Source organism: Pelmatolapia mariae, linkage group LG18 (genome assembly GCF_036321145.2).
Source record: "Pelmatolapia mariae isolate MD_Pm_ZW linkage group LG18, Pm_UMD_F_2, whole genome shotgun sequence".
NCBI lineage: Eukaryota > Metazoa > Chordata > Actinopteri > Cichliformes > Cichlidae > Pelmatolapia > Pelmatolapia mariae.
In genome coordinates this window covers 14,757,288-14,784,323 of record NC_086243.1, presented here as the reverse complement: position 1 = coordinate 14,784,323, position 27,036 = coordinate 14,757,288, and the positions used below count along the sequence as shown (strand labels likewise).

General features: G+C 41.0%; 3 protein-coding genes across 6 annotated transcripts in view; 2 read left to right on the top strand and 1 right to left on the bottom strand.

Annotated features, from left to right (window-relative positions):
• yeats2 (YEATS domain containing 2) overlaps positions 1-1,964 on the top strand; it is a 30,560-nt gene extending 28,596 nt beyond the window's left edge. For all 4 annotated transcript variants that reach the window (XM_063462042.1, XM_063462044.1, XM_063462043.1 and 1 more), the window contains one exon: positions 591-1,964. In XM_063462042.1, the coding sequence (XP_063318112.1) occupies positions 591-699 (109 nt within the window). In that variant the 3' untranslated portion in view covers positions 700-1,964. The remainder of the gene's footprint in view (positions 1-590) is intronic.
• Positions 1,965-3,218: 1,254 nt separating this feature from the next.
• On the bottom strand, positions 3,219-10,696 carry map6d1 (MAP6 domain containing 1). The gene is made up of 3 exons (XM_063462600.1): positions 9,023-10,696; positions 8,024-8,351; positions 3,219-3,879 (listed from the first exon to the last, which is right to left on the bottom strand). The coding sequence occupies exons 1-3, from the start codon at positions 9,571-9,573 to the stop codon at positions 3,799-3,801; spliced, it is 960 nt and encodes a 319-aa protein (XP_063318670.1). The 5' UTR covers positions 9,574-10,696; the 3' UTR covers positions 3,219-3,798.
• A 3,020-nt stretch (positions 10,697-13,716) lies between these two features.
• The window catches only part of ece2a (endothelin converting enzyme 2a), a 98,776-nt gene continuing 85,456 nt past the window's right edge, over positions 13,717-27,036 (top strand). The window contains exons 1-2 of the mRNA XM_063462765.1: positions 13,717-14,008; positions 14,957-15,121. Of these exons, the coding sequence (XP_063318835.1) occupies positions 14,962-15,121 (160 nt within the window). The 5' untranslated portion in view covers positions 13,717-14,008; positions 14,957-14,961. The remainder of the gene's footprint in view (positions 14,009-14,956; positions 15,122-27,036) is intronic.

Sequence of the window (27,036 nt, the reverse complement as noted above, 5' to 3'; positions counted from 1 at the left end):
TTTTGAGTAATGAACCAGGCTGGGAGTTTTTAAAAGCCTCAGGAACCTTTTGCAGGTGTTTAGAGTTAATTCGCTGATTCAGATGGTTAGGTTAATAGCTCGTTTAGAGAACCTTTTCATGATATGCTAATTTTTTGAGACAGGAATTTTGGGTTTTCATGAGTTATGTATGCCAAAATCATCAATATTAAAACAATGAAAGGCTTGAACTACTTCAGTTGTGTGTAATGAATCTAAAATATATGAAAGTCTAATGTTTATCAGTAAATTACAAGAAATAATGAACTTTATCACAATATGCTAATTTTTTGAGAAGGACCTGTACATATTTTATGGGTGTTTTTTTTTTTTGATAATTTTCCCCAAATATCAGATTTTTTTCTGTAACTAAAACTTAATTTGAGCCTGAGAGGGTTAAAAAACAAAACTGTGAGTTACCTTTTACCAGAGGACGATACATTTTAAAACGAAAACATGTCTGCATGCTCACTAAACGCCATAAACCGAGGGCTGTCCCAAACTTAAAGATACCTCAGGGTGGTGTTTCTGTTCCTCTTGAAGTCATTTCTTGGTTGCGTTTGTGTTTGCAGGGCACCAAGAGAGATCACAGCCATGAACATCCACCAGGCTGTCAGCAGCATCCCCACCTGCGACTTCCTCACTAATGCACACATGGGTTACCTGGCTAAGGACAACTGAGGCCTCCTCTACTTGACATCGACTGGTTACTGACAATGAGACAAATCGACCGTGCTCGTGATCACACTCGGTCCCGTTGGCTCAGGTTGCACAGCAGTAATAATGTACTGTATTCATTAAGTTGACCATAGAAGGGCTCAGTTTGCTGCTCGAACAGCTGCGTATCAGCAAAGTAACAAATGTTTCTAATACTCTGTAACATCTTAGTGCCGGTGCATTGAAGCTTCGTGGGGCTCGTGTTATTGGATTTAGAGAAGCGATTGTGCTCTTGCTTACCTCAAGAAAAGATGATTTTAATGATGAAGCGTTTTCTGCCAGACAGCTAGCTAGTCACTGGGAAAATGAAGCCTGAGTGACTTGCAGGGTTAAATAATAAGATCAGACAGCTGTCCCATCTCCAGTGTACTGCATCTCGCCATCACAATCACTGAATTTTTGGAACTGGCTGAGTCTTTTAGCTCAGGTGAACCACAAATTTAGCTGTTCGGAAACACACTGAGTATTTTTCTATCATTTGGGCAGAGCATACACAGCAGATCTGCTGAAAGTGGCATGGCAACCAGCATTCAGCTTTTGATGTGTTTAACGGTTACCTGGCAGAGGTAACGTCGAGCCTCGCGAGACAAACAAGCACGCAGGAAGTGTTTTCTAAGGCCCTTCAGATGGGGTAATAGATTCTTCTTTTATAGTCTGAAATTAAAGGTGGATTATGCCACAGAGACCCCGATGAACTAATATGATGCAGGAGACGGTGTAGTGTGAGAATCATTGTGATTTAGAGAAACTCGCTGTTAGTATTTATCTTCTGTTCATGAACCAGCCCTGGCAGCACGCTGAAGTGCTTTTAAGCATTCTGTGTAACAGCTGTATTGTATCTTATCATGTAATGTATAGTGTATATGACCAGTATATGAAGTATGGTGTTTTCAGACACTGTTTATTTTTCTATCAAATCTCAGCACCTGCGATCAATTACACCCCGACAGTAGTGAGTGTGTGCGTTTGAATGTGTTTGCTGTAGTCCCCACAGAGGTCAGTGAAGTTGATGTGTGTGTCTGTGTGCGTGTTGTGCTGTTGTTTCTGTTTAATGTGCTGCTTTGTATTACGTTCATGTGTGAGAATGAGTGGATGTGTGTCGGGCTGAGTGACTCTGATGCCTGTTAAACCAAATCGTATTAGTGTAGAAGACACCTAAACATTGTATTTTCAATTTCAGTGCAAACCAAAAATATAATCAATATTCTTGTAATGAATTTTAAAAACAATTCTTGCAAACCTGGCTTGTCTTTATTTATTTTTTTTCTTGTCTTTTTTATGTTTTTGATAAATGCAATCATACATGAATAGTGTGCTGAACCCAGGTTAGTGACACAGTTGGCTGTTACAGGCTGCTTAACAAGTAAACAGCCAGTTACTCAAATTACGGTTATAATGCTGTGCAAGTTTTTAAATGGTTATTAGTGAGACTTCTGCAAATATGCTCAGTGTTTGTCTGGACTGTCCACAATAATATTATTTTAAAGGACTGATTTGACTTATTGGCATGTTGTACACGTGCTGGATTTAAAAGTGCACTGTTCCTGTTATTTTTTTTATATACACTCTTAAAAGCCACTTTATTAGGTTAATTCTGGGTTTTACCAACTTTTTCAACGAGGTGCTGGAAACCTTCCTCTGAGATTTTGGGCCATGTTGACACGACAGCATCACATAGTTACTGCAGGTTTGTCGGCTGTACATCCATGATGTGAATCTCCCGTTCCACCACATGTCAGAGGTGCTCTATTGGTTTTAAATGTGCTGACTGTGGAGCTCATTGCGTACAGTGAACTTCCTCGTCGAATGTCAAACTTTGTTGAGCCCATGTGACCTGTAACTGCAGTTTTCTATTCTTAGCTGACACAAGTGACACTCAGTGTGGTCTTCTGCTGCTGTCGCCCATCTGCTCCAGAGTTGGATGAGTTGTACTTTAGGAGATGCTCTTCTGCATACCCTAGTTGTAGTGGCTGCTTCAAGCAGTCTGGCCTTTTTCTTCTGACCTTTGACATCAAGAAGGTATTCTCATCCAGAGAACTACAGCTCACTGCATGTTTTCTCTTTTTTGGTCCAGTCTCTATAAACCCCAGAGATGGTTGTGTGGGAAAATTTCAGATCAGCAGTGTCTAAAAATACTCATCCCAGTCTGTCTGGCACCAACAGCATCACTAATTTTAAGCGCCTTTCTTCCTTATTCTGATGCTCGGTTTGAAGCTGCTCTCAGAAGGTCACCTTGAACATGTCTGCATGACTAAAATGCAATGCCAAGTGATTGGCTGATTAGATATTTGAACTAACAAGCACTTGAAAAGCTATACTTAATAAAGTGACCAGTGAGTGTAATTGCTCACTTTCTTGCTGTGAATTAGAAGTTTGGTTCAGTTCACCAGAGAAATTAACTGGCTCTTAATTGCAATCAAGAGTGAAAAGGTAAACATGACTAACAGGGCAATGGGAGGAAGAAATACAACTGAGGAGGCATCTGAAAGTAACAACCTAGCTAATGATCTTTTATTGTCATTTATCTTACATTACTCATTTGCTCTTTTTCTTTAACAACAGATTTACAAAAAAAATTGAGACCAACTAATACTTTTTCCAAAATGACAAACTAAATAGATGCTAAGGAAATAACTTATTTTCAAGCAGATTTCTAGCAACACCAAAGGGCAACACAGTAGTCTACGCAGGTAAAGGTCCTTCATCACTGGTGCACACTGTTTTGTTTTTTTATGTTCAGTGAAAGGACCAATCAGCAGGCACACACACACAAATTCACACACCAACACACAGAGCAGCCAGTTTCTTGTGCGTTTATGCAAAACGACCACAAAAAAAAAATCAACTTCATTACATGCATGTTCATTTCCATTGCAAGAGGGGCAGGAAGGAGTGTGGGGGGTGGGGGGAGGAAAGAGCTGTCTAACTATCTCCATTTGGGATGCTGAGTCTGTGGCTCCACAGCCTTCCCAACAATACATTCCCTTGCATAGATTCTTGTGTTGTGGAATGAAGTGAGGACATTTCCCGTGTCAACTCCTCAAAGCAGAATGGCAGCAGGCGTCAGATGTTGAAGACCCTCGAAGATCCGCTTTGAAAGACAGCAGAAGGGTTTGGAGGGAGTTTGGTCCTCACCAGATGTTCCTGCAAGACAGATAAAGAGCAAGGGGTGTAACAGCAGTCTTCTAAAGTGGTCAGGGAGATGGGAGCCAGTGCAGCAGCTGTGATGCTCACGCCACACCCATGAAATGAGAGGAGACTGGTCGGACTGAGCTGTCAAATAACATCAGGTCTTGCTGTCAGAGTGCTAGCAGTGTGGGCTGGGTTGCTTTTTTCCCTCTTTAGTGCTGATCTGTTCTGCTGATGACAGCTTCCCCCATTCCTCCCAAAAAAGGAAAATAAAATCTAGCCAGACTTTTAATCTGGGCTTTGGTGAATAAAACATGGAGACATTGACCACACTCTGTTCTCTCTAGCAATTAATAGATCTGCCCGTTATAACGGGCCCAGACTTCTTCAGTTTCTACTTGCATATCTAGTTGAAGTGTGGCAGCTTTTTGTCGTCCAATCAGAGCACAAAATCTTTGGAGAGCCCTTCAGACTGTGGTCCCAGCTCCACTGTGAGTCTGACTACACAGCCTTGTGGGTAGCAGGGAAGGCAACACTTTTTGTTTAGCAAGTTGGATTGTTGTGTGACTGTTTTCAACCCCCAACACAATCACACACACACACTGTCTTCTCTGCTCTGTGCAGCAGCCAGGTCTGCCTCTCTCCTAAATTAGATTGGTGCCAAACGAGACTGCAACCCAATGCAACATTGCACTTTAACAGATAATCCATCAAATGGTGCACACTGCTCCCCTCCCCCCACATCTCCATCACTTATCTATCACACAGTGCCTCCCCCCCCCCTCCCGTCTGAGTCTCTTTCCCCTCATTCTTCTTTTGCCTTTCCCCTGGTTTTAGTACAATCCTCACTTCTCTATATAAGCCGTGCCAAGTTGGCACCGGACACTGCCTCTGTAGTCCTGGGCAGCGTGGGAACGAGGATGACGTCCAAGTGAAAGAATAGGGGGAGACAGCTTGGCAAAAATGAGGGAGGAAAGAGAAAAATAACATATGTAGAACTGTAGAAACTTAAGGCTGACTTACGAGGGTGAAGGAGGGAAATAAATGGGGTAACGCTGACTGATCAGAAAACCATCTACGTCTCTTACACACAACAACTTCCGATCACTCTCCGAGCCTGTTAGAGGAGGAGGTGGAAAAATCAGATTCCAATGCAGGGATTTGCCATCCCCCCTGCCAAATGAGTAAATGGAGGTAACCGGAAATTTTAGGTTAGATTTTCCCAGCAGGCCATTTAATCCGCTTCATGCATTTTAAAGCCATTGACTCGACTGTGCATCTCTCTTCCTGCCATAGAAGAACGCAGCGCTCTTAATACACTGTAGTTGCAAGTTATGAAGGGTTGCCAATGACCTGCAAGGGAGAGAAATCTCAGGAGGCCGTTCGCTGCCTGTGAGCTAAATGTAAAATAACCGAGGATTTGTCACAAGCGCTCCTGCCGTGGTTTTCACTGGTGGTTTTGTCTTGCTTATCCCTGACACACACTGCAGATTATACAAGCCATCCTCACAAATCTGTTTGCCTTGCGATGCAGTTGCCAGGAATGATTGCTTCCACAAACACACGCATACACACACTGCTGCAAACTAACTGGGTGTCAGGTTTAACTGAGGTTCATTCTCTCACCTCGATACCTCCTCTCCCTGGGATGCGTTAAATTGGGTTTGCAAGTTCAGTGAGTTCAAGATGAACGCAGCGCTCTCGTCTTTTTTTTTTTCTTTTTTTTTAAAGCATCGCTGTTTTGTTTTTTTATGTCATGAAATCAGAGCCAGCTTTTGTCTGTCGAGATGGATTTGATCTGTTATAGGTGAGGGGAGGGGGCACAAATTGATTTAAACAGTAATGAGAGTTTTATGGCTGCCCACCTCCTTTTTCATCAGGAGCAGATTACCATTAACTTAACCGTTACATCTTTTAATGAGCTGCCGGTCTCTTTGAATCACCTGATCTGTTCCCCGCTGAATGAAGATGGTTGATGGTGATGCTGATCATAAAACACCAGATATGGACAAATACCAGATGAATACTATGACCCAGTATAGTGTGTACTGGAGTGGGATGTGTAATGCTTGGTCAGACACCTCTGCAGGGGGTTAGTGAGTCAATAAATGAGTCGGCAATGAGTGGGCCATCGGTAACCGGGGTGGATTATCTAATGCCGCCAGGCTGGGCTTGTGTCACACTGACAGATTGTGGTATGCCAGACAAAGTGCACGCAACGCTGAAAGACTGCACAATGCGAATGTACAGGAAATATCTACTGCACTCTTTCTGAAGCTTGGCCCACTGGCAGAAGCACATCTCTTCTTAATGTGCCCTGAACTCTCACTCCAACTGGGCCAGTGTTATTATTAGAGTCTGTGTCCTGCCATTGACATCCCATCCCTTCAACCTCCATTAGCATCACACAGCAAAACCGAGGTACGCGGCAGCTTAACCAACCAGGCGTTCAGAAAGTGATGCAAATAACTACAAAGTCGTATCGTTCTGCTCTCATGCATGAATTGTTTTTTTTTAACCAAGTCTCTCAAATAGTTGCTAAAGTGAGAGCCACGTGTTCGTTTCACCAGAAGAGCATGTGTGCCAGATCTCCCTGAAAACCAGTCGGCTTAAGATGTTACTGAGGCAGCTGTTGTAACACAGATGAAGATCTGACCGGGTCCAGCCCACAGCTGCCCAGCTCTCCAGTGGCAGATGGCACTGAGTGGTGAGGGCGGAGGAGAGGGATGGCACTAAACTTCTGGAAATTCCCCAAAACTGTCTCCCTAGGTATCAGCTGACAGCTGACCTGGGACAGCACCCAGGCAGCAGAAACAGAGTATTGTTTTATCAGATATGCACCAGTTTTATTATAGTTATTATTATTTCAGAGAAACTAATGAAGAAGAAGAGTATGATACTTTAGAAGTTATATCACTGAAGCATAGTGCTGCCTGCAACACATGCAGCAGAGTAGCATCACAGAATAAGTCTTGAACCACACCAATTAGCCTTTGAATTCAGGCGTTTTCAACTCACCTGTGCACCTCGGCATGCATTCGGGCTTCGCAGACATGAAAGAATGAGTTGTTCTAAAGAGCGCACTGAATTTCAGCATGGTGGTGTAATAGGACGCCATCGCTGCAATAAGTCAGTACTTCTCTACTAGATATCACTTTCACCTGATGGTGGAATATTGTTGCGAAGTGAAAGCGTTTAGCAACCACCGCAACCCAGAGACAAAGTTTCAGACCATGTAAAGTTCATATAGGTCTGCAACTCGCTGCTGACTCAACAGCTGCAGAGCTCCAAACCTTCTCAGGAATTAACATTGGCACAAAAAACTGCATGGCATCGGTTTCGAAGGATAAGCAGCTCCTGTATGTGTAATGTGTAGTAGCCCCAGTACTTTTGTTCATATAGTATGTATGACCCAAAAAGTTTAATATTCAGTGTAACTCAAACATACTTTCTATACATAGAAATATAGAATAAATAGATAATGAATTTTCTCCCTAAAATTCTGCATTGTTCAGGCCTTATATGACCCTTACTTAGCTTCACCTTATAATTTAGCTGTGAGTTATTCAGTATGGTTGTTGCTCAGGCAAAGCCCTATAAATCTGCAATCTGAGAGGATATAATTATATTTATATGTATATGATGTATATGATGATATCATTGGAGTTTCATTGGATATCTAGAGAAGCACTGCTGTGCTGTGTCATAAAGAGAAATCATGTCTTTTAATAACAGCAAAGATTAAAGGATCACACGTTTCATTGCAGCTATGTTCAGAACTGATTTCTAGACAGATGTCAGTCAGTTAGCTGACTGAAATGGAGTGCAGTTCAGAGAATTACACATGTAATTTGTTGTCCTCATCAACCCAGTTTTATTCAGGCCACAGTAGAGAGTGTAGCACCAGCACTGTTACCTAACACGGTACATGGCCTGTTTTAAACAGCTGGGTCACTTTGAGCCTCTCAGGGACAGAATGCTGTATCACTTTTCTGTGATGCCCCAACAGCAACAGGCCGCCGGGGAGATGAGTGAAGATGACTTTCAGGATGAGCGAGCCTGGATTTAAACGTGCAGCTCTAACAATGAACTGTGTGTGGTTTTCTTTAAACTTTAGACATAAAGCATGGCTCCTTGAACTCAATGATTATGTGCCTACCTCTCCTTTGATTGTTCCACTGTGCTCGGTCCTCTCAGGCAGGATGCTCTGCTGGAGGCTGGATGGACTCTGCGATGTGTAGGCTTGAAGGGCAGTGGGGGCAGGCTGGGGGACGGCGGCAGGTTGGATGTTGGAGGCAGCGGATGGGATCACGTGCTCTCCTTGATGCAGACCCATGGACCTGCCGATCTCCCCCCTGTAGGCAGCCTGGTAGCTGGTTTCACGTGGGACGTGAGTGGCTTCTGTCCCAGGGCTGGAATACTGAGCTGGGGGGGGTTTCCTTGCACTTTTGGCCGGTCGCACCCCCGTCCAAGGCCTGTACTCTTGCCTGGAGGTAGACAAGTGTATGAGTAGAGTGACAAAGCTGGAGGGGGACTTCTGGAGCATGAAGTAATAACAAAGACCAAATTAATGGAGAAATTAAACAAAATAATGTTCTAGTAATCTTGGATTGGGCTTAATATATTCCATTCTTTAACAGCTGATGCAGCAAACTGCAGAATAAGAGTCCTGATGAAACATGTGGGCGTTTATCAATATCTTGGCTGTAATGAGTATGAATTCATTTCCCAAAGGGTATATACTAACTCTGCCTGGGGGTCTAGATGAACCAGAGGTCTTGAGGAGTATCTGAGGGGGTTATATGTTTGTTTTTTCATCTTTGAAATGTATTCAAATCAATCAACCTTTTAAAAAAAATCAAATTTTAAAGGATTAAAAGCTAGAAAAGGTTGGAAAACACAGACCTCCATATACATGGGATACAGTGCCAGTACAAATCCTACACCATACTTGCGCTGTGCCATATACGAATAAGAAACGTGTGAGAGAATTATTTAATGAGCCCTCGTCTCCACGCTTGTTGGCTCGACCTTGGAAGTCGCTGAACTAGTAATAAATCGAGTCTAATTAAGCATCAAAGCAGGCATGAGAACATCACCGGCACACCCGCTGTGAACAGCGCTCGGTGCTGAAATAAGGTGAGAGAAGATCTCAGACCTGTAGGAGCTGGTTTTGCTCTCCTCCATCACCTGCTGCTCCCCCCATCTCTGCCCCTTGCCCCTCTCCTCTCTCTCCCCCCGGCTCTCCCCAGGCTGACCCTGGACGTGGTAAGCATTCAATGGGCTGTCCGACACACAGTCTGCCCTGCTCCCCTCGTTACTAATCCACGGGAAATTCTCCTTCCTGGGGATGGGCCATGGTTTGAAATCCTGCTTGTACTGGGTGACGCTGGGGAAAGGTACTCCTGGCGGGTGGTAGTCTTCCCGGGGCTTGTAGCTGGGCTCCTTCCGTGACCTGAAAGATCCTCGGGTCCCAGTGCCATCCGCGGGCGCATGAGGGGAGCCTTTGGCACGCGTGTCCGGAGTTGGTGTGTAGTTATTGCCGGGTGCGCGCTCCGAAGCGGATACCTGCTTGGTGACGGACCGCACCTCCTGCTCGGCGATGTCCGAGTAGTTCTGGATGGTGAGCGGGACGGAGAGGTCCGATTTGTCGAACTGATTCCAGAAACGAGCCAGGCAGCAGACTCTGCTGATGCACGGCCAAGCCATACTCCCTCTAACTGCCGGAAAGGAGAAAAGAAGAAGAAAGGGGAGAAAAAGAAACAAAAAGAACTGAAAAAGAAGAGAAAAGCGATCAGAGGTTACATTCAGACGGAGTGTCGCCCTCCCTCTTCGCCCGTTTCTGAAAAACTAAGAGTGTATAGCGTCCAGGAGTCCATGTCAGCCAGCAGAGGAGTGCCAGCAGAGATGAACCGGTCTGTCGGGGACCGTCATTGAATATTCCTCTCACGTGGTCTGTGATAGTGCCTCCACTATGCAGAGGAATCCGTGGCAAATTATTCTCCGCATCTCCACAAGACGGATCCCGGCGTCTGCGCGGGTCTGACTGGACTGGACATGGTTATCTGTCTCCACTTCCTCACACGACTCTACTTCTGCAGCAAAAAGCTCGAGAAATGGCTGTTTTGCGGCTTCTCCCGCTGCAAATCACTAAAATGATCGTACCTTGTTCACAGTGAGGTTACATAATGATGCAGCTTCGGTGTAGGCTGCTCCACAGTAAGGCTACACTGTTTACAGTCATTTCTTGATGTTGTGTTTTTTTAAGTCACGCACACACGAGTCAAACGAGCCCAGCTGGGAAATCTGAGGATGAGTGGATGGACTATTGTTTTCAGGTGTTTCTCAAAATTTCTCACAGTAAGTTCAGTTTAACCATGTGTTGCGTCAACCTGCTTCATAACCACTGAAGGGGAACTAATCAAGTCACTAAATTAGACTTTCAAATGCATTTAAAGTGCACATAAAACAGCATTTACTTTTCTTTGCTGCCTGCAGACATTATAATGTAATGTAAAGGAGACAAACGGGCCACAGAAGACAGTAGTAACATCAGTAACATCACGTTCCTGGTAAAAAACAAAAATATTAATGACGGTTGAGGTTTCAGGGTCCTGTGGAGACCCCTCTGTTCACAGCTACATAAGGACTCCATAACATTAACAATGCCTGCGTGTACATTCTGGACTGGGTCATATAAATGGGACACACAAGTTAAAGTGATAATGACATGACTCTGTTGGCAATTACATATAATTGCAGGAGAACAAGGTGTAGTTCACTGTGAATCAATCAATCAATCAATCAATCAATCAATCAATAAACCTAACAATTTAAACATGTAACAGAATTTTCTGATCACAAAGTTTTCCTGTTCATTAAATCAATAAAATTATATAAATTGACTGAGTTAACACGTCTCCAGTAAAATAACATGAAAAAAAAATCACAACTATACAGCACTTATTTAATAGATAATACTATTAAATACCTTTTATTCTAATTTGTAAATACATATTAAAAATGAATACAATGAGTAAAAATAAACTGTAAAGTAATAGGTTCTGTAATTTTACATATTTGTTTGTTCATTAACTGACATGTTGCAAATTGAAGTACTGTATCAGTGTATTAATGCTGTATTACAGAAATACTATGAGATTATTTTTAAAGGTAAAACTCATATTTTAACAAGTATAACTCTGCAAAGGCTCATATCCATTAAATATACGATTTTATGTGAAAACATATCCTAACAATCAAAGTTCAGGTGATACCATTTGTAACGGGACACTGTAAATGCAATAACATTTTCTGGGAATCCATTAAATTTAAATGAGTGATCCTTTTAAGGTAAAGATAATAGTAAAGATATCAGAAATGTTTCTATAAAGTTACACCTAAAAATGTAACAAGTTTTTTTTTATCATCACAAAACAATAATAAATTATAAATTATAAACCCAATTAATAGTTTTGCAATAGTATTAGGACTTTTTTTTGGGGTGATATATCATTTTATTACATATGGATTAAATTTCCAAAAATGTTTTATATAGAATTACATAATAAAACCCGACTAATAACAGTACTTTTCTGTAAGTTTAAGTTTTTTACACACTTTTTATTTAACATAAAGCATACAAAAATTCACAGGATCTCTTGTAAATTAAAGCTGCAAAACTATATTTAAAATAAAAGTTTCTGCATTTTAGAATATGGTAAATTTATATTATTTAACAGTCTTGTTCAGTATTTTTAATATAATATATTATATTATATTATATGTTATAATATATAATATAATACATATGGGACCACTATGGCTTTATGGTGAAATGATGTAGGCAGGAGCAGGCATACATTTAACCAGAGTGGGTTCTGTTTGGTTCCACTCATGCAGGACCCTTCATGACATACTCTTAGTGGGAAGCATACTACATGTGCCTTTTCCACAGTCCGCCTAGATTGCAGGTTAGTACATTAGTATGTGGCACTTAGAAAATGTGAGCCCACACAAATTTGTAATATTTGTGTGGGCTCACAATTGACTGTTTCTGACCATTTGGCTGGAGCACTATTAACATTTAGCCCTAAAGCAAGAATTTATGTAATTTCCTCCTAAACTCAAGTTGCACCATCAGCCTTATTATAGAGCTGCCTGAAGCTGATGGTGTCCACAATACATATAAGACTGGTGTTAATAATCTCATGGATTGTTTCAAATGATCAGTTTGGCTTTTTCACTATGAGAAAAAAAATACCACTACACCCTTAATATGATGACTGTCTTTTATTTAAAAAAATGAATTGCATTAATATAAAATAACTGTATTTGAAGTTATATTAGACGTTCAGAGACTGTGAGGGTTTACTCTGTTCATTTGTGAATATTTGTCCATAATGGCAAACTGGCAATAACAGTGAAAATCCTTTTAGAAGAAATGAAGACATGCTGTACTTCTAGTATCTACGGGACTACAGTTTTTTAGAGTTTAGTAATTATAAAATACAAATAAGCATGAAATTAACTGAATGGGAAGTGCTGCACTCACAGCATAAGAATTTCCCTTTTTCAGCTATTTGCAGATAAAAATGAGACCTCAGGTTCACCCACAACATTTTAAGAACCACTCCAGTGAGTCTGAGACAGCAAAAGAAGCTCTTGATTATGAGGATGCGGGCTATAAATTTGTTCAGGTATAGATGCCACAGACTTTACAGTGTAATTGTAAGCAAATCACCAAAACAGAGACTGAAATGGAATGAGCTGGGTTATTGGGTTTCTTTCAGCAGGTAGTAAGAAGCAAAAACGTTTAAGATAGCAGTATTATACTACCATCTGCAGGGGAAAGTACAACATTACATCTGCATAATGATGTAGTAGGTGAGAGGAGCAAGGAAGACTAATCAGAATTTCCCAAAAATAACTAAAACCTAATTTCTGTTTTCTCGGTAATTACATTAAAGGCGTATGCCTTGATGTGTACCATGATTTGGTAATCAGAGTGGAATAAATACCAACAAAAAGAAGACAAATGTCACATTGTTCAGCATTCTTCCTGCTTGAAATTATTCATTTCCAGGGAAACTGTTTTGATACAAGTGCAATTTAATGATTAAAACTTTCTTGCAGATGCAATATTTTCTCTTTGTTTTCTTTTTGGTGGGTGCGGTTAGCTGTTTGACCAACACAGACAGTGTTCACGGGCAGAGCTGATAAACAAAAGAGCTGTGACTGGGCATTATTCTTCAGTACAAATGTATTCAGCTGAGCTAACTGAGAACAGAAAGCACATAATGTAATAAGAAATGTAGCACAAAATATGAATTTGGTTTCCACCCCTGACCTTGCTTTGTGTGTCCTGTGAGGAACTTCTCTAAAAATTATTTCAGTTTTGTTAATGTGATCATTCTTTCTTTAAAAGCCACCTCGGCATGAAGCACTATAATGGTTTTTTATAGTTCAACATAAGAGGGTTGATAAGTAATCATCATTTAATCATCATCATTCATCATCATTCAAATTAAAGTTTGAAGGGAAAGGAAAGGAAGCGAATCACTTTTGGACTCATTTTATGCTGTGCGCACACATATTTTCTCTTCCTTTAGTAGCTGGTTTAATTATAGAAACCAAGATTATAGAACAAATACCAAGTAGGTCTATGCATTCTTCTTTTTCTTAATTTGAAGAACAGCTTTAACAAACCGATGACTGTATAAGAAGTTTTTCTACATTTATTGTAACAAACGCAGACCGCTTGAATGCACCGTGGCGATTTGACAGATTTTACAAAGAGTACGTGAAAGCAACACGACTCTAGACACCGCACCGTTGAATTGTATCGCTCCGCCTCCTTTAAAGCGTTGACTCGTAAGAAATAGAAAAACTCAGAGACAACATTTTTCTGTTCAAGCGATTTTTATCAAATGAGGGAAGTTTAAGACGGGGCTCACTCTACTTTCTGTAGTACCAAGGTTTATTTTGATAGAAACGTGAGAGTGAAAGTGAGCTCACTCGGTCCGACGACTGTTGTTTCTGTTAACACGTGGATTCATTCCCACCCAGGAAACGGCCTTTTTAATGTAATTTCTTTTTTACAAAGCTGCTGAAGTTAACGACAAAACGAGAAAAAAGTAAGAAGGTAGGTAAATGACTGTCATATTTTGTGCAATCTTTTGTTGTCAACTACGTGAACAAACTGAACTGGCTGCGAGAGGTCGTCCGCCGCATCCACGCATGCGCTCTATCTACAGTCGCGGTGGCGAGGGAAGTTTAAGAGTTTGTCACAACATTGAAGTAGCGTCTGTTTGTTGTGTTTATTTGGCGTTATTTCACTACAGTGTTGCTGTCTGCCAGGTCTATGCACGACCCTGCCAAAAAGTGACTGCAAGTGTTTGTATATGTTATTTTTAATGTCTAATAAACTTGTTTACATTAGTAAATAGGCTGTAGTAAACAGGATTTATGAAGGTGTAATATATAAAATTAAAAGAAAACAACTATACAACAGGTATCGTTTTGACTCTGATTTGTGTTCTGCATTATAATCAATCCCGTTTTTTCCTAGTTAAAATATTTTTCAAAATATGTAATTCATGAGAGATTTTGACAGATTATAGGTCAACAAATCAGTCACAACAGTTTGAATACAAGTGTTGTGCCAAAAAGCGATTTCCTGTATTTGCCAAATGATTGTGGGAATTTAAACTTTTGTAAATTACTTGTTTGCCTATAATGTGTCAAAAAATATGTCAAACTCAAAAAGTAATGAAATAATTAAAGAAAAAACCTCCAGTAGCTTTTTTTTTTCTCTCATAAAGATGAGTCACAGTAAAAACAAATCACAATTTATTTTACAGTAACCTGGGGAGTCATAACATTTTGTATTATTTAATGTATTTTATTAGCTGATTAATTTCGCAGCCAATCATTTGGTCTGTAAATTGACAGTGCTGAAACCACAATGAAATGGAAAAAGCACAGTGAAATGCATCACTGCACTGTAGCAAAAACAGATTTAGCGACACACAAAAGAAGTCTCGTTATAGTCTGACACAGTGTTATGCTACATATTTTTGTCATGCTCCAGAGAATATGGACTACCTGCCAGAAAACAACTCCAGGTACAAAGACGTCGCCTACTGGGATGAAAGATACACGACGGAGCAGTGCTATGACTGGTTGGGGGGTTTCTCCAAATTCCAGCACATTCTGAAAAAATTTGTAAAGAAAGAGGACTCTATATTGATACTGGGTAGGTAGTTTTCTCTATTTTTTGTATTATTTTTACTTGTAATGTGTCCATTTGTTCGTTATTACCACAATATGGTGTACATAGAAAAAGAAAAATGCCACATGAACTTTTTTTGTGGGAAGCGGAGCGAGCGTCCTGGAGAATTAGAGGTCGGAAATCCTGATCTGAATGGCAGATCTGTGTCACATGTCGGGCCTCATCTCTCGCCCCCGCTTCTTGTCACCTCTCCGCTGTGTGCTGTCACATAAAGGGACAAATCCCTGCCAGCGTTTCTCATCACGACTGTCGCATATCACCCTCACGGTTGTCATTACTGCCATTATAATCACTGTTATTAATTAAATCCAGCCAGGCAGCCGTTTGCTTAGAAATGTGCCGACGTGTTGGCGTGGGGGGAAGCGGCCTGAGTACTCTGACATGAAAAGTATTAATGCAGTTAACATGTGGCTGCATGAGAGCAAGAGAGTTTTTAAATCGGGTCCTCTACTTGGAGCTCGGTATTAACTGAAAAATTTTCTTTAAACACCAACAACCATGATAAAACCCGGTACATCAGAAAGCTGGCAAATTGTGCGGCGTCTGGGACATTTATTTTAGACAAAAAAAATCTCCAGTGTTTCTAAAACGTTATATCATCACGCTGGTGTCTGTTACTGTGACTCATTTGTTATGTTGACAGAATCCTGCGAGCAGGAGGGCTCGAAAACGATAAAACAAGCACAAACCTTCTTCTAATGGAGTAGATGATCTGATTTGATTTGCATACATTTGCATATTATTGTGCTGTGGTTCCTCACATTTACACCAAAATGTGAGAATCAAAAACAATCTAAATACACATGCTAAATGAGGATTTTCTTCCACCTGCCTTATGTCGTGTTGTGACGCAAAACATCTGGGGTGTCCTGTGCTGTTGGATACTGGGATGTTAGCAGATGATCTTTTTGGCAATGTGAGTTGCAAGTTGTAGAGCAACCTTTAGGTGTGCAACCGGACCAGCATCTTGGGCTCTATGTCTTGTCCCTTTCAGCCTGTATTGCATTGTTACAGGAAATCACTATCATTCACTGAAGAGAGGGTTGGTTTTAATGTTGTGGCTGTTTGGTATATATATATATATATATATATATATATATATATATATATATATATATATATATATATATATATATGTGTATTTTAATAGCACAAAAGACAATGTTTTATTCTAAACTAATTGATAAATTACTCTTATGATGATATATGGAGGCTTGTTTCCGCCAGTGGACAAAAAGTAAAATTGCCATTCATAAGTCATGGCAGACAAGCTCAAACTTCAGAAAAATTAACTTAAAATTTAGAAGATCAATTTTAAACTTTGACTTAATGGCTTGAAATTTAAATTTCAAGCTATTAAGTCAAAGTTTTGAGATGCTAGCCTGAAATTATGACTTGTGGATGAAAAAAAAAAAAAGTTTTGTTTTTCTCAGTGGTGGAAGCAAGCTTCCAAAATGAATTGAGTGCTAAATTCCAGTACTTGGACTCGTTGGTAAAAGGAAACAGGAGTAACCATCCTCCCTTTATAAAGATATTTAGTATTTCATATGATTTAGTGGAGAATAATCCTATCAGGTTGTGTTTAAAAACACTGCTGCAGGTCATACTAAATACCCATCTGAATAAGGTGGATTTTATGCTTTATTTTTAAGAGAAGCAACACTTTATTGTGTGGTTGGTGTGTTAAATGCTTTTTGTTGGAGTAGCATTTTTGTAAGTGCCCACAAGATGTCACTGTTGTATCAAAATGAATCTATACACCCCCCCCCCCCCCCCCCCCCCCACACACACACACACACACACACACCCACACCACCTGCAATACAGTTTTGTTTATGGTCCTGCTGCTCTGTCACACATAAACATTTGAATAGCGAACACTGTGTTCTGGCTGTTCAGCATACACTTAAGTCAGCATAAAGCATGTGGCTGGAGAACCACTTAGCATCTGGCTATTAGAACAATTATGGTAGTGCTTTCTTGATGTTATGATATTTATTTGAAGCCAGAGAAATAATTTATGTTTGTATATATTATTTGCCCTTTTTCCTGACCGAGAACACGGCTGTACGCTTTTAGTTGATGCACTAATGAACCTCTCTTACAAAGAAAGATTTTGGACAGTGTAAATACTGCAGATGAGTTTTGTTTGTTGTCTATCACCAGAATTAGTTTTAGTTAAAGTCCATCAAGCTGAAATTGCACCTTTAAAGTTGTTTGTTATCAGGCTGTTATTACTTCTGAAAGGCACAGAGGGCTGCTGTAAGCCTGGGTGATGCATGCACAGTGTGTTAGAGGGGTTTGTTGAATGTGTGTCAGGGAGAGACAGGAGCTTTCTGTTGTGTTTTCGGGGGAGCCAAACCTCCTAATGTTGGGTCCTGATTTCTCAGCAGAAGGCTTTGTAGTTTGGTGGTCCTTTATTCAGATAAATTTGTTAGGCTCAGAGGTTTTAGGTTGGATGCTGATGGCCTGTCGCCCTGCTAGTTAGACACTGCTTATCTTTTTTTTAAGCTATAGGTTAGAACTATAGTATGCAGCCTCATTTTGTTGGTGTGTGTCACAGCACCACCTACAGCAGAGGCGTGAGTGGGCTCTGAGGCTCTAGAGTCTGAGATATAAAATAGGTGCTCTTTCCTCTTCTGCATTGCACTGCACCAGGTAACACGTTCTTCGTGCTGATTTAAACCCAAAGGAGAGCCATTATATCGCTTGGGAGCTCTCATGTCTCCGTGTCTGTTCTCTTGTTCTCATGCATTTTTATGACCCAGCATGTGTAGCGTCTTCTTCAACAGCACACGTGCACAGATGCTTAGCTATACAGGGAAGCCCTCATGTGTGGTAAAGATCTCTTAAATGCTCATACTGCACCGGCCACACTCATTTGTAAAGGCAGTAAACCCATAGAGATTATCGGCTTCTGTAAAATGACACAAAAACCAGCGCATAACTTGATGTAGAGGAGGGCAGACTTAAAGAGAGATTCAAAATGCCGCTGTGGTTTTTGTGTGTTAATGAGTGAACAAAGGGAAATGGAAGGAAGGTAAATAACTAATCAGATTGGGGCCACTCATCTGTCTCAGATGGAGAGGTGATTTCCATTAAGATAGTCTGTACAGCATGGGGAGAGAAAGAGAAGAGGACACAGAGGGAGATGCATGAGAGAGCTCTCGAACATTTTGCTGCATCCTGTTGGCAGTTTTAACGTCTTTGTCCTTCAATTATCTTAAAAAAATGTATTTCACAGTATTTTATATTTATCTGTAGACTGTCATATCATATCTTGTTGGAAATCTCTCATTCTCTGTTTACCTGTTTGCTTCTTCTGTAGTTCTTTCACACGTCGCTTCGAAAGGCAGGCTTCCCAGCATCGTCTTTTCTTTTCCCATCTTCTTGGTAACCTTCTTCTGCCTTTTGACATTAGTCGAGTTTGTAATAATCTCGTGTTCAGCGGTTCCTTTCATCTGAAAGTAAATTAAATAATATCAACCTGTGTAGTCAGACACTGGTGTGAGAATGTGGTGTACACTACATAAAAAGACATTTTGGGCCACGCCTCTTACTCTTTGAACTCTGATGTCTTGATGCCTGCGCAATCATCCAGGTAATAGCTGTGCAATCTGTGGTGTTTTACTTTTCTACTTAAAAATGTAAGTCTGGTAATATTGTGCGTGGTGCAGTAAAAAGCCAGAAACCTTACCTTGCCGATAAACGTTGGACGGGTGGTGGCATGAACCACAGTTAAATATGTTTCTGCTTCATCTCATCCTCTTCTATGCAACTGTCCCAACTCTGGATACCTAACTATGAGCCGGCTAAACAGCAACAACAACTCGTTATAAGCTAATGTTAGCCAATGCTAGTGCTTAAAATCACACCTTTCCTGTGATAAACAGTTTGATTATATTCTCTCATCTTATGAGAGTTTATTTTCTAAGTTTCCAAGTCAGAAAAAAGAGAAAGAAAACAGAATTGGATTGACTGCAATCTACTGACATCTAGTGGTGAGATTTTACAAACTGTACCTTTATGAAAACTTTTTTCCTTTTTCTTGCAAGTAGTTAAAAGCAGACAGAAAATATAAAGCCATTGTTTCTATCCTTCCGATCATATGCTTTTCTAACATTTTTCTTTCGAGGTGTCATGAACATTTATGTCCTCTAACAGTGTAGATACTGTTTTCCCGCTTTACATAAGAATACTCAAAATACAGTATTGATCCCGTAGTCCCTCATGATCAACAAGGCGGTAAGATCATTTACAATCACACATCCTGCTTGGATGCTGCACTGCCTACTTCAGACACCCACTTCAAGCACATTGACATTGTGTGTTGCTTCTGCTTTAAAATAATGCAAGAGTTCAAAAACATCTCTATAAGGATGACCCCCAAGTAATAATGTACTTGGTGTGAAAGCACTGATATTGAAGCATGCTGGATTATAAATAGGGCTACAGTTATGAAATGCTTCTGCGGGGAAAAAAAACAGAAAAAACTAAACTGAACCCCAGGTTCAGTAGTTGTTATTTTTAAAGCTGTGTGCGGCCTCATAATGTGTTATCGCTGCAGTCGACTGGCCTGGAGTGGTCTGTGTTACAGCGCTGCATCAAGCAGTCCCCGACCCTCCCGACTGACCAGTGTGTCACTTAGCAATAATACGAAGCAATGATCAGCTCACACACGCTCCACTTCACACACGGCTCCCTCTTTTACTGCCTGCTCCAGGCTGCTGCCAGTGATGTAATGACCCCACATCTCCTAGTGGTCAGTGTGCTCATGGCTCGTTCCCCAAGGCGAGGGGTGATGATGTAATGGCTCTTTCATCCTCAGTGTGAGTGTGTGTGTGTGTATATAGTTTAGATGTGTTTGTGGTAGTATCCCAAGAGTATCTATACACCTACACAGAGGGCATGACATGCGATCTCCCCTCAGACTAAAAGCTGCCTCTGAGGGTCCGAAGGTTTACTTACATACTGAATGCATGCATGTGTTTAAACATCAGAAGAATGTTAAAATGAAGTGTAGCAGGAGGAAGCTTTGATGAGAACTTTACTTTCGTAGAATAACACACATGTACACACACACACACACACACACACACACACACACACACACACACACACACACAACAAAAAATCTGCAGATTTTTGCTTTTACTATGATAAATGATTAATTGTTTAAACCAATTCTTAAGCAGATATGCTTATCACACACACACTCAAGCTTCTTGGTAGTTAGCTATTGTTGTTCTCAGTTGTATTTCATAGTAAACTACATATCTTTGTGTTTTGAAGTGATAACAGCACAGTTCTTCAAGAGGTCATCTTTGGGTTTTTGACATGTATACCACAAAATTAATCAATAGAAGTTTTGATCATTTATTATTAAAATTTTTCTTGCAAAGGTTTTTTTTAAACCTTCTGACTTACTCTTTGTTTATTATCTGCACCTTACCTCATGTTTCATCACCCTATATGCTCAGTGTTGCACCCCTTTTTTTAGCCCATCCACTGACATCACTGCTCTATCATTTTTGGGTGCTTTTAGTTCCCAGGGGTGATGTAAGGGGTGTTTACTGACAAAGGAAGTATTGTAAGATTACGCGTGTGACTGTTCAGTCAGCTGTTGAGTGACTATCTCTGGCCCCCTGCCTTGACTACAATGACGCTATGTCTTTATATACAGAACATTACTACACACAATGCAACCTCTTATAGTCTCCTTTCTCTTCTCATATTTTCTTCTACACCAGTGATTCTCAAAGTGTGGGCCCCATGGTGGGCCGCAAAGGTACTGCAGGTGGGCAGCAGCAATAACACACTAAAGTTACCCTCAAGTATGTACTGTTACATATTTATATACATTTATTTGTCCAGATAAAATGTACATCAAAACCGATGATAGGAGGTGGTGAGTTTGTGATGTTATGACTCTGACTTAAATTTACAGCTCTTGTTTTGAAGTGTGTGTCCCAGTAGCAGGTGGGTCACACATTGGGCTTAACACTGCGAATATGACTGGGTACCATTAGCAAACACTATTACTTACACTATTTTATCTTCATTGCCTCACATCCCCTTTCTCTACCTACCGTCGCCTCACTTGTACTTTCTCTCTTCATTTCGTGATTTTACTGAGGTGGTGGAAATTAGTCCAAAACCTGTAACCCCTTTGTGCACTATGGATGGGAACATTGTCATCCTGACAGTCAGCCACTATGATTAGGATAGACCTGTTTCGTTATAGAATAAAGGTGATGTCTAAGATCAGGAGTGACATACCTCAAAGTTAACAAATGGATGCAAACCATACACAACTGAGCAATGCCAACCTGATATACTCAGTGTGTAACCCCTGCAGTCCTGTGAAACAATCAGTAAATCTGGTGGTGAAAGTATATTCTTCTGTATGGTGCCCACACATTCAGAGCTATAAAGTTATAATCAAGTTTTCAGGATTAGATGTCAGTGATTGGAAGCTCCTTACAACGATACAGTTGGCACAAGTGCATGCCAAGATTTAAAATGTTCTCTAAGGCCTGATGAAAAAAAGGATTGTGGATATTTCTGGCAAACGATTCAAAAAGAACTTAAAATCACTTTAAAGAAATTGCTCACCTGTTGTGTAGATTTCAAACAACTGCCAATTTGTCCATTACTGAAGGAAAATCATCCTGTAAGGTGACCATCTGATGTAAAAAGAAATTCTGAGCCAACATTATTTCATCGCAGGATATGCAGGTAACTCTGTCGCTACCGTTGTTGAGCACAATGCGTCTAAATTAAGATGCATGCATATTTGACCATCATAGAAAACATGGAAAAACGCCTTTTATGCCACGTTAGAGTTTTGTGTTTGAGCTACGGTAACAGTCTTCATGTTTGGCTCAGATCAAAGATTCTGAAGAAGGTTTTCAGGAGAGTCTTTGATACTTCATTACCATGCTACCTCAGGAACTGGGCAGTCAGTCTTTCTTTGAATTCTGCATCCTGTCTGATCCCAGCCCGATGTGATGCCATCTTCTAAGAGTTGAATATCAACTAGAAGTCGACATTTCATCATGTTATTGGTCAACTTAGGTCTAGCAGATGCACCATATTGCCAAAGATATTCACTCACACATTCAAATCATTGAATTAAGGTGTTCCAATCACTTTCATGGTCACATGTGTATAAAATCAAGCACCTAGGCATGCGGACTGCTTCTACAAACATTTGCGGATGAATTCCAGAATGCTACTGTGCAACAAATCCAGTCATGAAATTTTGTCACTACTAAATATTGGAAGCAAATGGGAACAAGAGCAACTCGACAATGAAGTGCTAGGCCATGTAAAATCACACAGTGGGGTAAACCAATGCTGAGGGGCATTATGCACAGAGGTTGCCAACTTTCTGCAGAGCTAATTGAATGCCACACTTCATGTGGCCTTCAGATTAGCTCAAAAACAGTGCACAGAGAGCTTCATATAACAGGTTTCTATGTCCGAGCAGCTGCATCCAAGCCTTACATCACCAAGCACATTGCAGAGTGTTTGGTGCTGTGGTGAAAAGCACGCCACTGGACTCTAGAGCAGTGGCGTTCTCTGGAGTGACGTATCACGCTTCTCCTTCTGGCAGTCCGATGGATGTGTCTGTGTTTGGCGGTTGCCAGGACAACGGTTCTGGCAGTGTGAAGTTTGGTGCGGGGGGATTGTGGTGTGGGGTTGTTTTTCAGGAGTTGGGCCCAACTTAGTTCCAGTGAAAGGAGCTCCAAATGTTTCAGCATATCAAGGCATTTTGGACAATTTCATGCTCTCAACTTTGTGGTAACAGTTTGGGAATGGTCCCTTCCTGTTCCAACATGACTGCACCATGTCTGGTCCAAAAAGACACAGAAGAGCGAGTTTGGTGTGAAAGAACTTGACCGGCCTGCACAGAGTCCTGACCTTAAACCTATTGAGTACCTTTAGGATGAATTAAAGCGCAGCCTGGGAGTCTTCTCTTCCAACATCAGTGTCTGACCTCACAAACACACTTCTTGAAGAATGGTCAAAAAGTCGATAAACACACTTCCGAAGCTTGTGGAAAAGCCTCCCCAGAAGAATTGAAGATGTTGCAACTGCAAACGGTGCACCCACATAATAATAAACCATATGGATTTAGGACGTGACGTCACTCAAATATATATGTGGATGAAGGCAGACGAGCAAATATTTTTGGATATATAGTTTAGGTAAAAGGAAAGGCATTTATTTCTATGGGTATCAACTTATTTTTTCAAATAACTTTATACAGAACCTGTGAGATGTAGGAGCATGTAGAGTAGGCAGCAGGATGTATTTTCAGCAGTAGCAGGGACACCTTTAGTGAAGGTAATCATAATTTTTCTTCCTGTTGTATTAAAACAGGCACACATTCAAATGAACAGACTGAAAATGCTGATGGGATGGAAAATCACTGGCATCACAGGGAGTGTGTGGTAGAGTAAGATCTGTGAAGTCAGGAGTTACTGTATGTCTTAGCAGCTGTCAGGAGATTCAGCTCATATCAGATACGCTTGTGCTCACAAGAGGTTCAACCCTCATTTCTCACTTCTTGCAGTTTTTGTATTGTTTGCCTGTTTTTTGGCAGCTGCTCACTTTTCCACTTGTCCTCCTCTCTTTTTTTATTATTTCTGACCCTTCCTTTTCTCTTATCTCACCGTTTTTACATAGGCAAGCACATACGTGCGTGCACACAGCTCCTCCCCCGCTGTTGGAATAACAACAGCCGCAGAGCTGTGAGGAACAGCCAGCTTTCAGAGCAATAACAAAATCCAGAGACAGGCCTCGACCATTTCACGCCTGCCCTTCCTTTTTATTGATTGCAACCCTTCCTTCCTGTGGCGTCTGAAGGTGGCGCATGCCTGAGACGATAGGCTTGTATCAGCTCAGTCCACCCTGTCCCTTCCTGTCCTTACCTTAGGTTGTATTATCTGTACTTCATGTAATTATTAGTGACCTGATTCTGTGCTGAATGTTTAGTCCCAGAGGCACAAACAAGCTCTGATAAGTTTCATGTTAGTTGGAGCTGCTGAGCAAAGGCAGCAAAGGTTATTTTGTCTGCAGTGTCCTCTGGCCTTGCGCACACAAACACCACTGCAATGTTTTTCTTTAGATCAGCTGAAACATCTTCAGCAGATACAAAAACTGCAGAAGTAGAGGAGCATTCTCTGTGAATGGAGGGTGGTTTGAATGAATGACTGACTGAATGGAAGAACGAAGGGGGAACAGAGGAGGTGAAGGAGAGTGTAGCTTGAGGCGTATAGATTCTTACCCCATCCTCTCTGCTCTCCCACTATCTTCCTCTGCTACCGAACCCTCCCCTCCTCTCTGCTTCTGCATTGGCTGTTTTCAGTTTTCAGGGAGCCCTCGCCATGCAGCAGTCAGTAAGTCAGTAGGGGCAACCCTCCCTCCAATCCACCCTCTCCCCTCCCTTCTTTTTGCTGCTGTAAGGAGTGGTGCTGTTTATGAATGAGCCTCGGAGCCGCAGAGTGTGAATGAAAAATAAGAGAGCGAGCAAGCAGATAGGGGTGCATGTTGAATAAAATGCAGCAAAAGCAAGGGTTAGAAAAATGAAGGAAAGATGCTGAATGAGAATGAGAGGAGTGGGGAGCAGTGAGGAGGTGCTGCGTTGGTGGTGGTAGATGATAGAAATGAAAAGAAGTGAATAGATATCGGAGTGATAGTTGTGCTGTAATTTTGTGTTCTGAAGCTGTCATTGTCCAGCCTCACAGGTATGCAGATCAGGGATGGTGCTAGGATGGAAGACACCTGAAAAAGTGGCTCCTTTGCCTGCGAGCCAGTGGGAATCCTCACTACCAAGCAAACACATACATACACAGACATACATACGCCAGCCTCTCTGCAAGCTGGTTCTCTGTGCTTTGAATAATAACGGGGTTACCCGGGTAACCAGGCAAGGATGATCGATGTGCCTGTGCCTGATAAACAGAGCACAGAGGGAGTCGCTTGTGCGTCTGTCTTTGTGTGCTGCAGGTTTTCTTATGTCGCAGCGGCAGTTTTTTGGTTCTGGGAGGACACGAAGATTTTTTTATTATGAAATCACTGCCGCCCAATGATATTTTGTGTGTGTGTATGTGTGTGTGTGTGTGGGAACAGCTCACAGGATGTATGTTTAAAGGTAGTGTGTTTACTGATGTTTTTCCTCAGTGAATAGCACTAAACATCCTTTGCGAGAAGTGTGCGGTCACTCCCACAGACCATCCGTGGGGGTGATCACACACGCCGTCCATCCACTATCCTGACTCATTCACTTACTGTAATAATATGGCTGCTTGAAGTGGAGAGATTTCAAGGCTGTTACTCATGCACATAGAGTGCAAATTATACAGCAAACTAATGAGTCTACTTGATTCAGTCAAATGTGAACTGCATGCAAATATGATTTTACGAGTGCTGCTGTTATGAGCCACGGTCAGCCGGTCTGTTGGGGATGGAGGGTGTAAAAGATGTAAATGTGGTGAAGGTATAAAAGGAAAAGAAAGTGATACGCTCTTTTGGGGTCATATAGCAGAGGTAGTGGTAGTGATGAGGTACTAAAAAGGAACATTTTTTTTACTATTTTAGTGCCCTGTTTGTGGCACAAAACCATGTTAGCATTGGTGTCACAGCCACACAGCTGAACCAGGAACCTTTTGCTTGCAAAGCGAATTAGTTAACCACTATATTATAGAAGGCACTAATGTTTGCTAGTGTCAATAATGGTAATACATTGTGATACATCACTAGTTACAAATACCTAAATAATGTTTAGGTAATAAGACAAACACAGATTGTATATTTAAAAAAAGTAGATGTGGTCAAAGTGATGTTGGTGAACATGTTTTGCAGTCGGGTTGGAGACACAAAGCGTATGATCATGACCGCACGGAAGCTGAGATTCCCAATTTTTACACTGGGAGATGCACCAGCAGCTGGACAAGGTGAGACTTTCTGGAGAAAACAAACTCTGTGATCCCTTTTTCTTACTGCTTAGACTTTGAGCGAATACTGCAGGGAGTCTACAGCAACCATAATGAGCCCTCTTCACAGACACTTGATACTTGATTTTCACTCATCAGTCCTCTGGCCTTGATGTCTTGGAAGTTATGTGATCAACGGCACAAGAAGTCATATTACTGCTTAAAGTATAATAAATAATAAAGCTTCTAATGTGAACAACGCTTTGAAGCTGACGTTTAGTTACTAGCCGACATTCCAAGCTCTTGTTGCCTAGGTAACCCTTAAATTTGTTTGCTGGTAATTGGTAATCACTCAAGTCACTTGCCTTAAAATTGACAAAAGTTGACAAAGGTGGGGACAGAGTCACTAAAAGTTGCTGACTGTCATTGACTTTCTGTGGTGTCTGGTTGCCACATCACTGTGTAAATGCAGGTTAATACAGTTTAAGTGGGTGAGTTATTTGTAAAAAAAAAATCACCTGTACAGTTTAAGGTGGAAATATAGCAGTCAAACCATTTTTTTTGTTCCAGGTTTTAAACATTTCCACATTGAAGTCAAAGTAAAGATTTTTCAGCCACCCTCAAGTGGCCATTCAAGGAACTGCAGTTGCAGCTGTTGGGAATTATAATATACAAACATGCTGTGTCTGTACTTTTTGCGTGTTAAGTAAATAAAGATTTGGTGCCACAATACAATGAGTAATTCGGTCTTTACAGATGACAAACAGTCCTGTATTATTTACCTCTTTTTTTGCTGTCTAATCATGCAGGTAGATTTACTTTACATGCACAAGCTTTGAGATGTATGTTTGAAGAAGTGCTACCACACAAAAACAATGACAGTGAATAGATTGTTTTTGTGGGGTTGCAGCACTGAAGGAATTGCATGACAGATTT

Excerpts from the sequence above, each read along its gene's own strand:
- map6d1 (XM_063462600.1), bottom strand. The coding sequence starts at position 9,573 with ATGGCTTGGCCGTGCATCAGCAGAGTCTGCTGCCTGGCTCGTTTCTGG. Across the intron at positions 8,352-9,022 it reads AGCAAAACCAGCTCCTACAG|GCAAGAGTACAGGCCTTGGA; the intron begins GTCTGAGATCTT and ends GTCTACCTCCAG. Across the intron at positions 3,880-8,023 it reads GTGGAACAATCAAAGGAGAG|GAACATCTGGTGAGGACCAA; the intron begins GTAGGCACATAA and ends TCTGTCTTGCAG.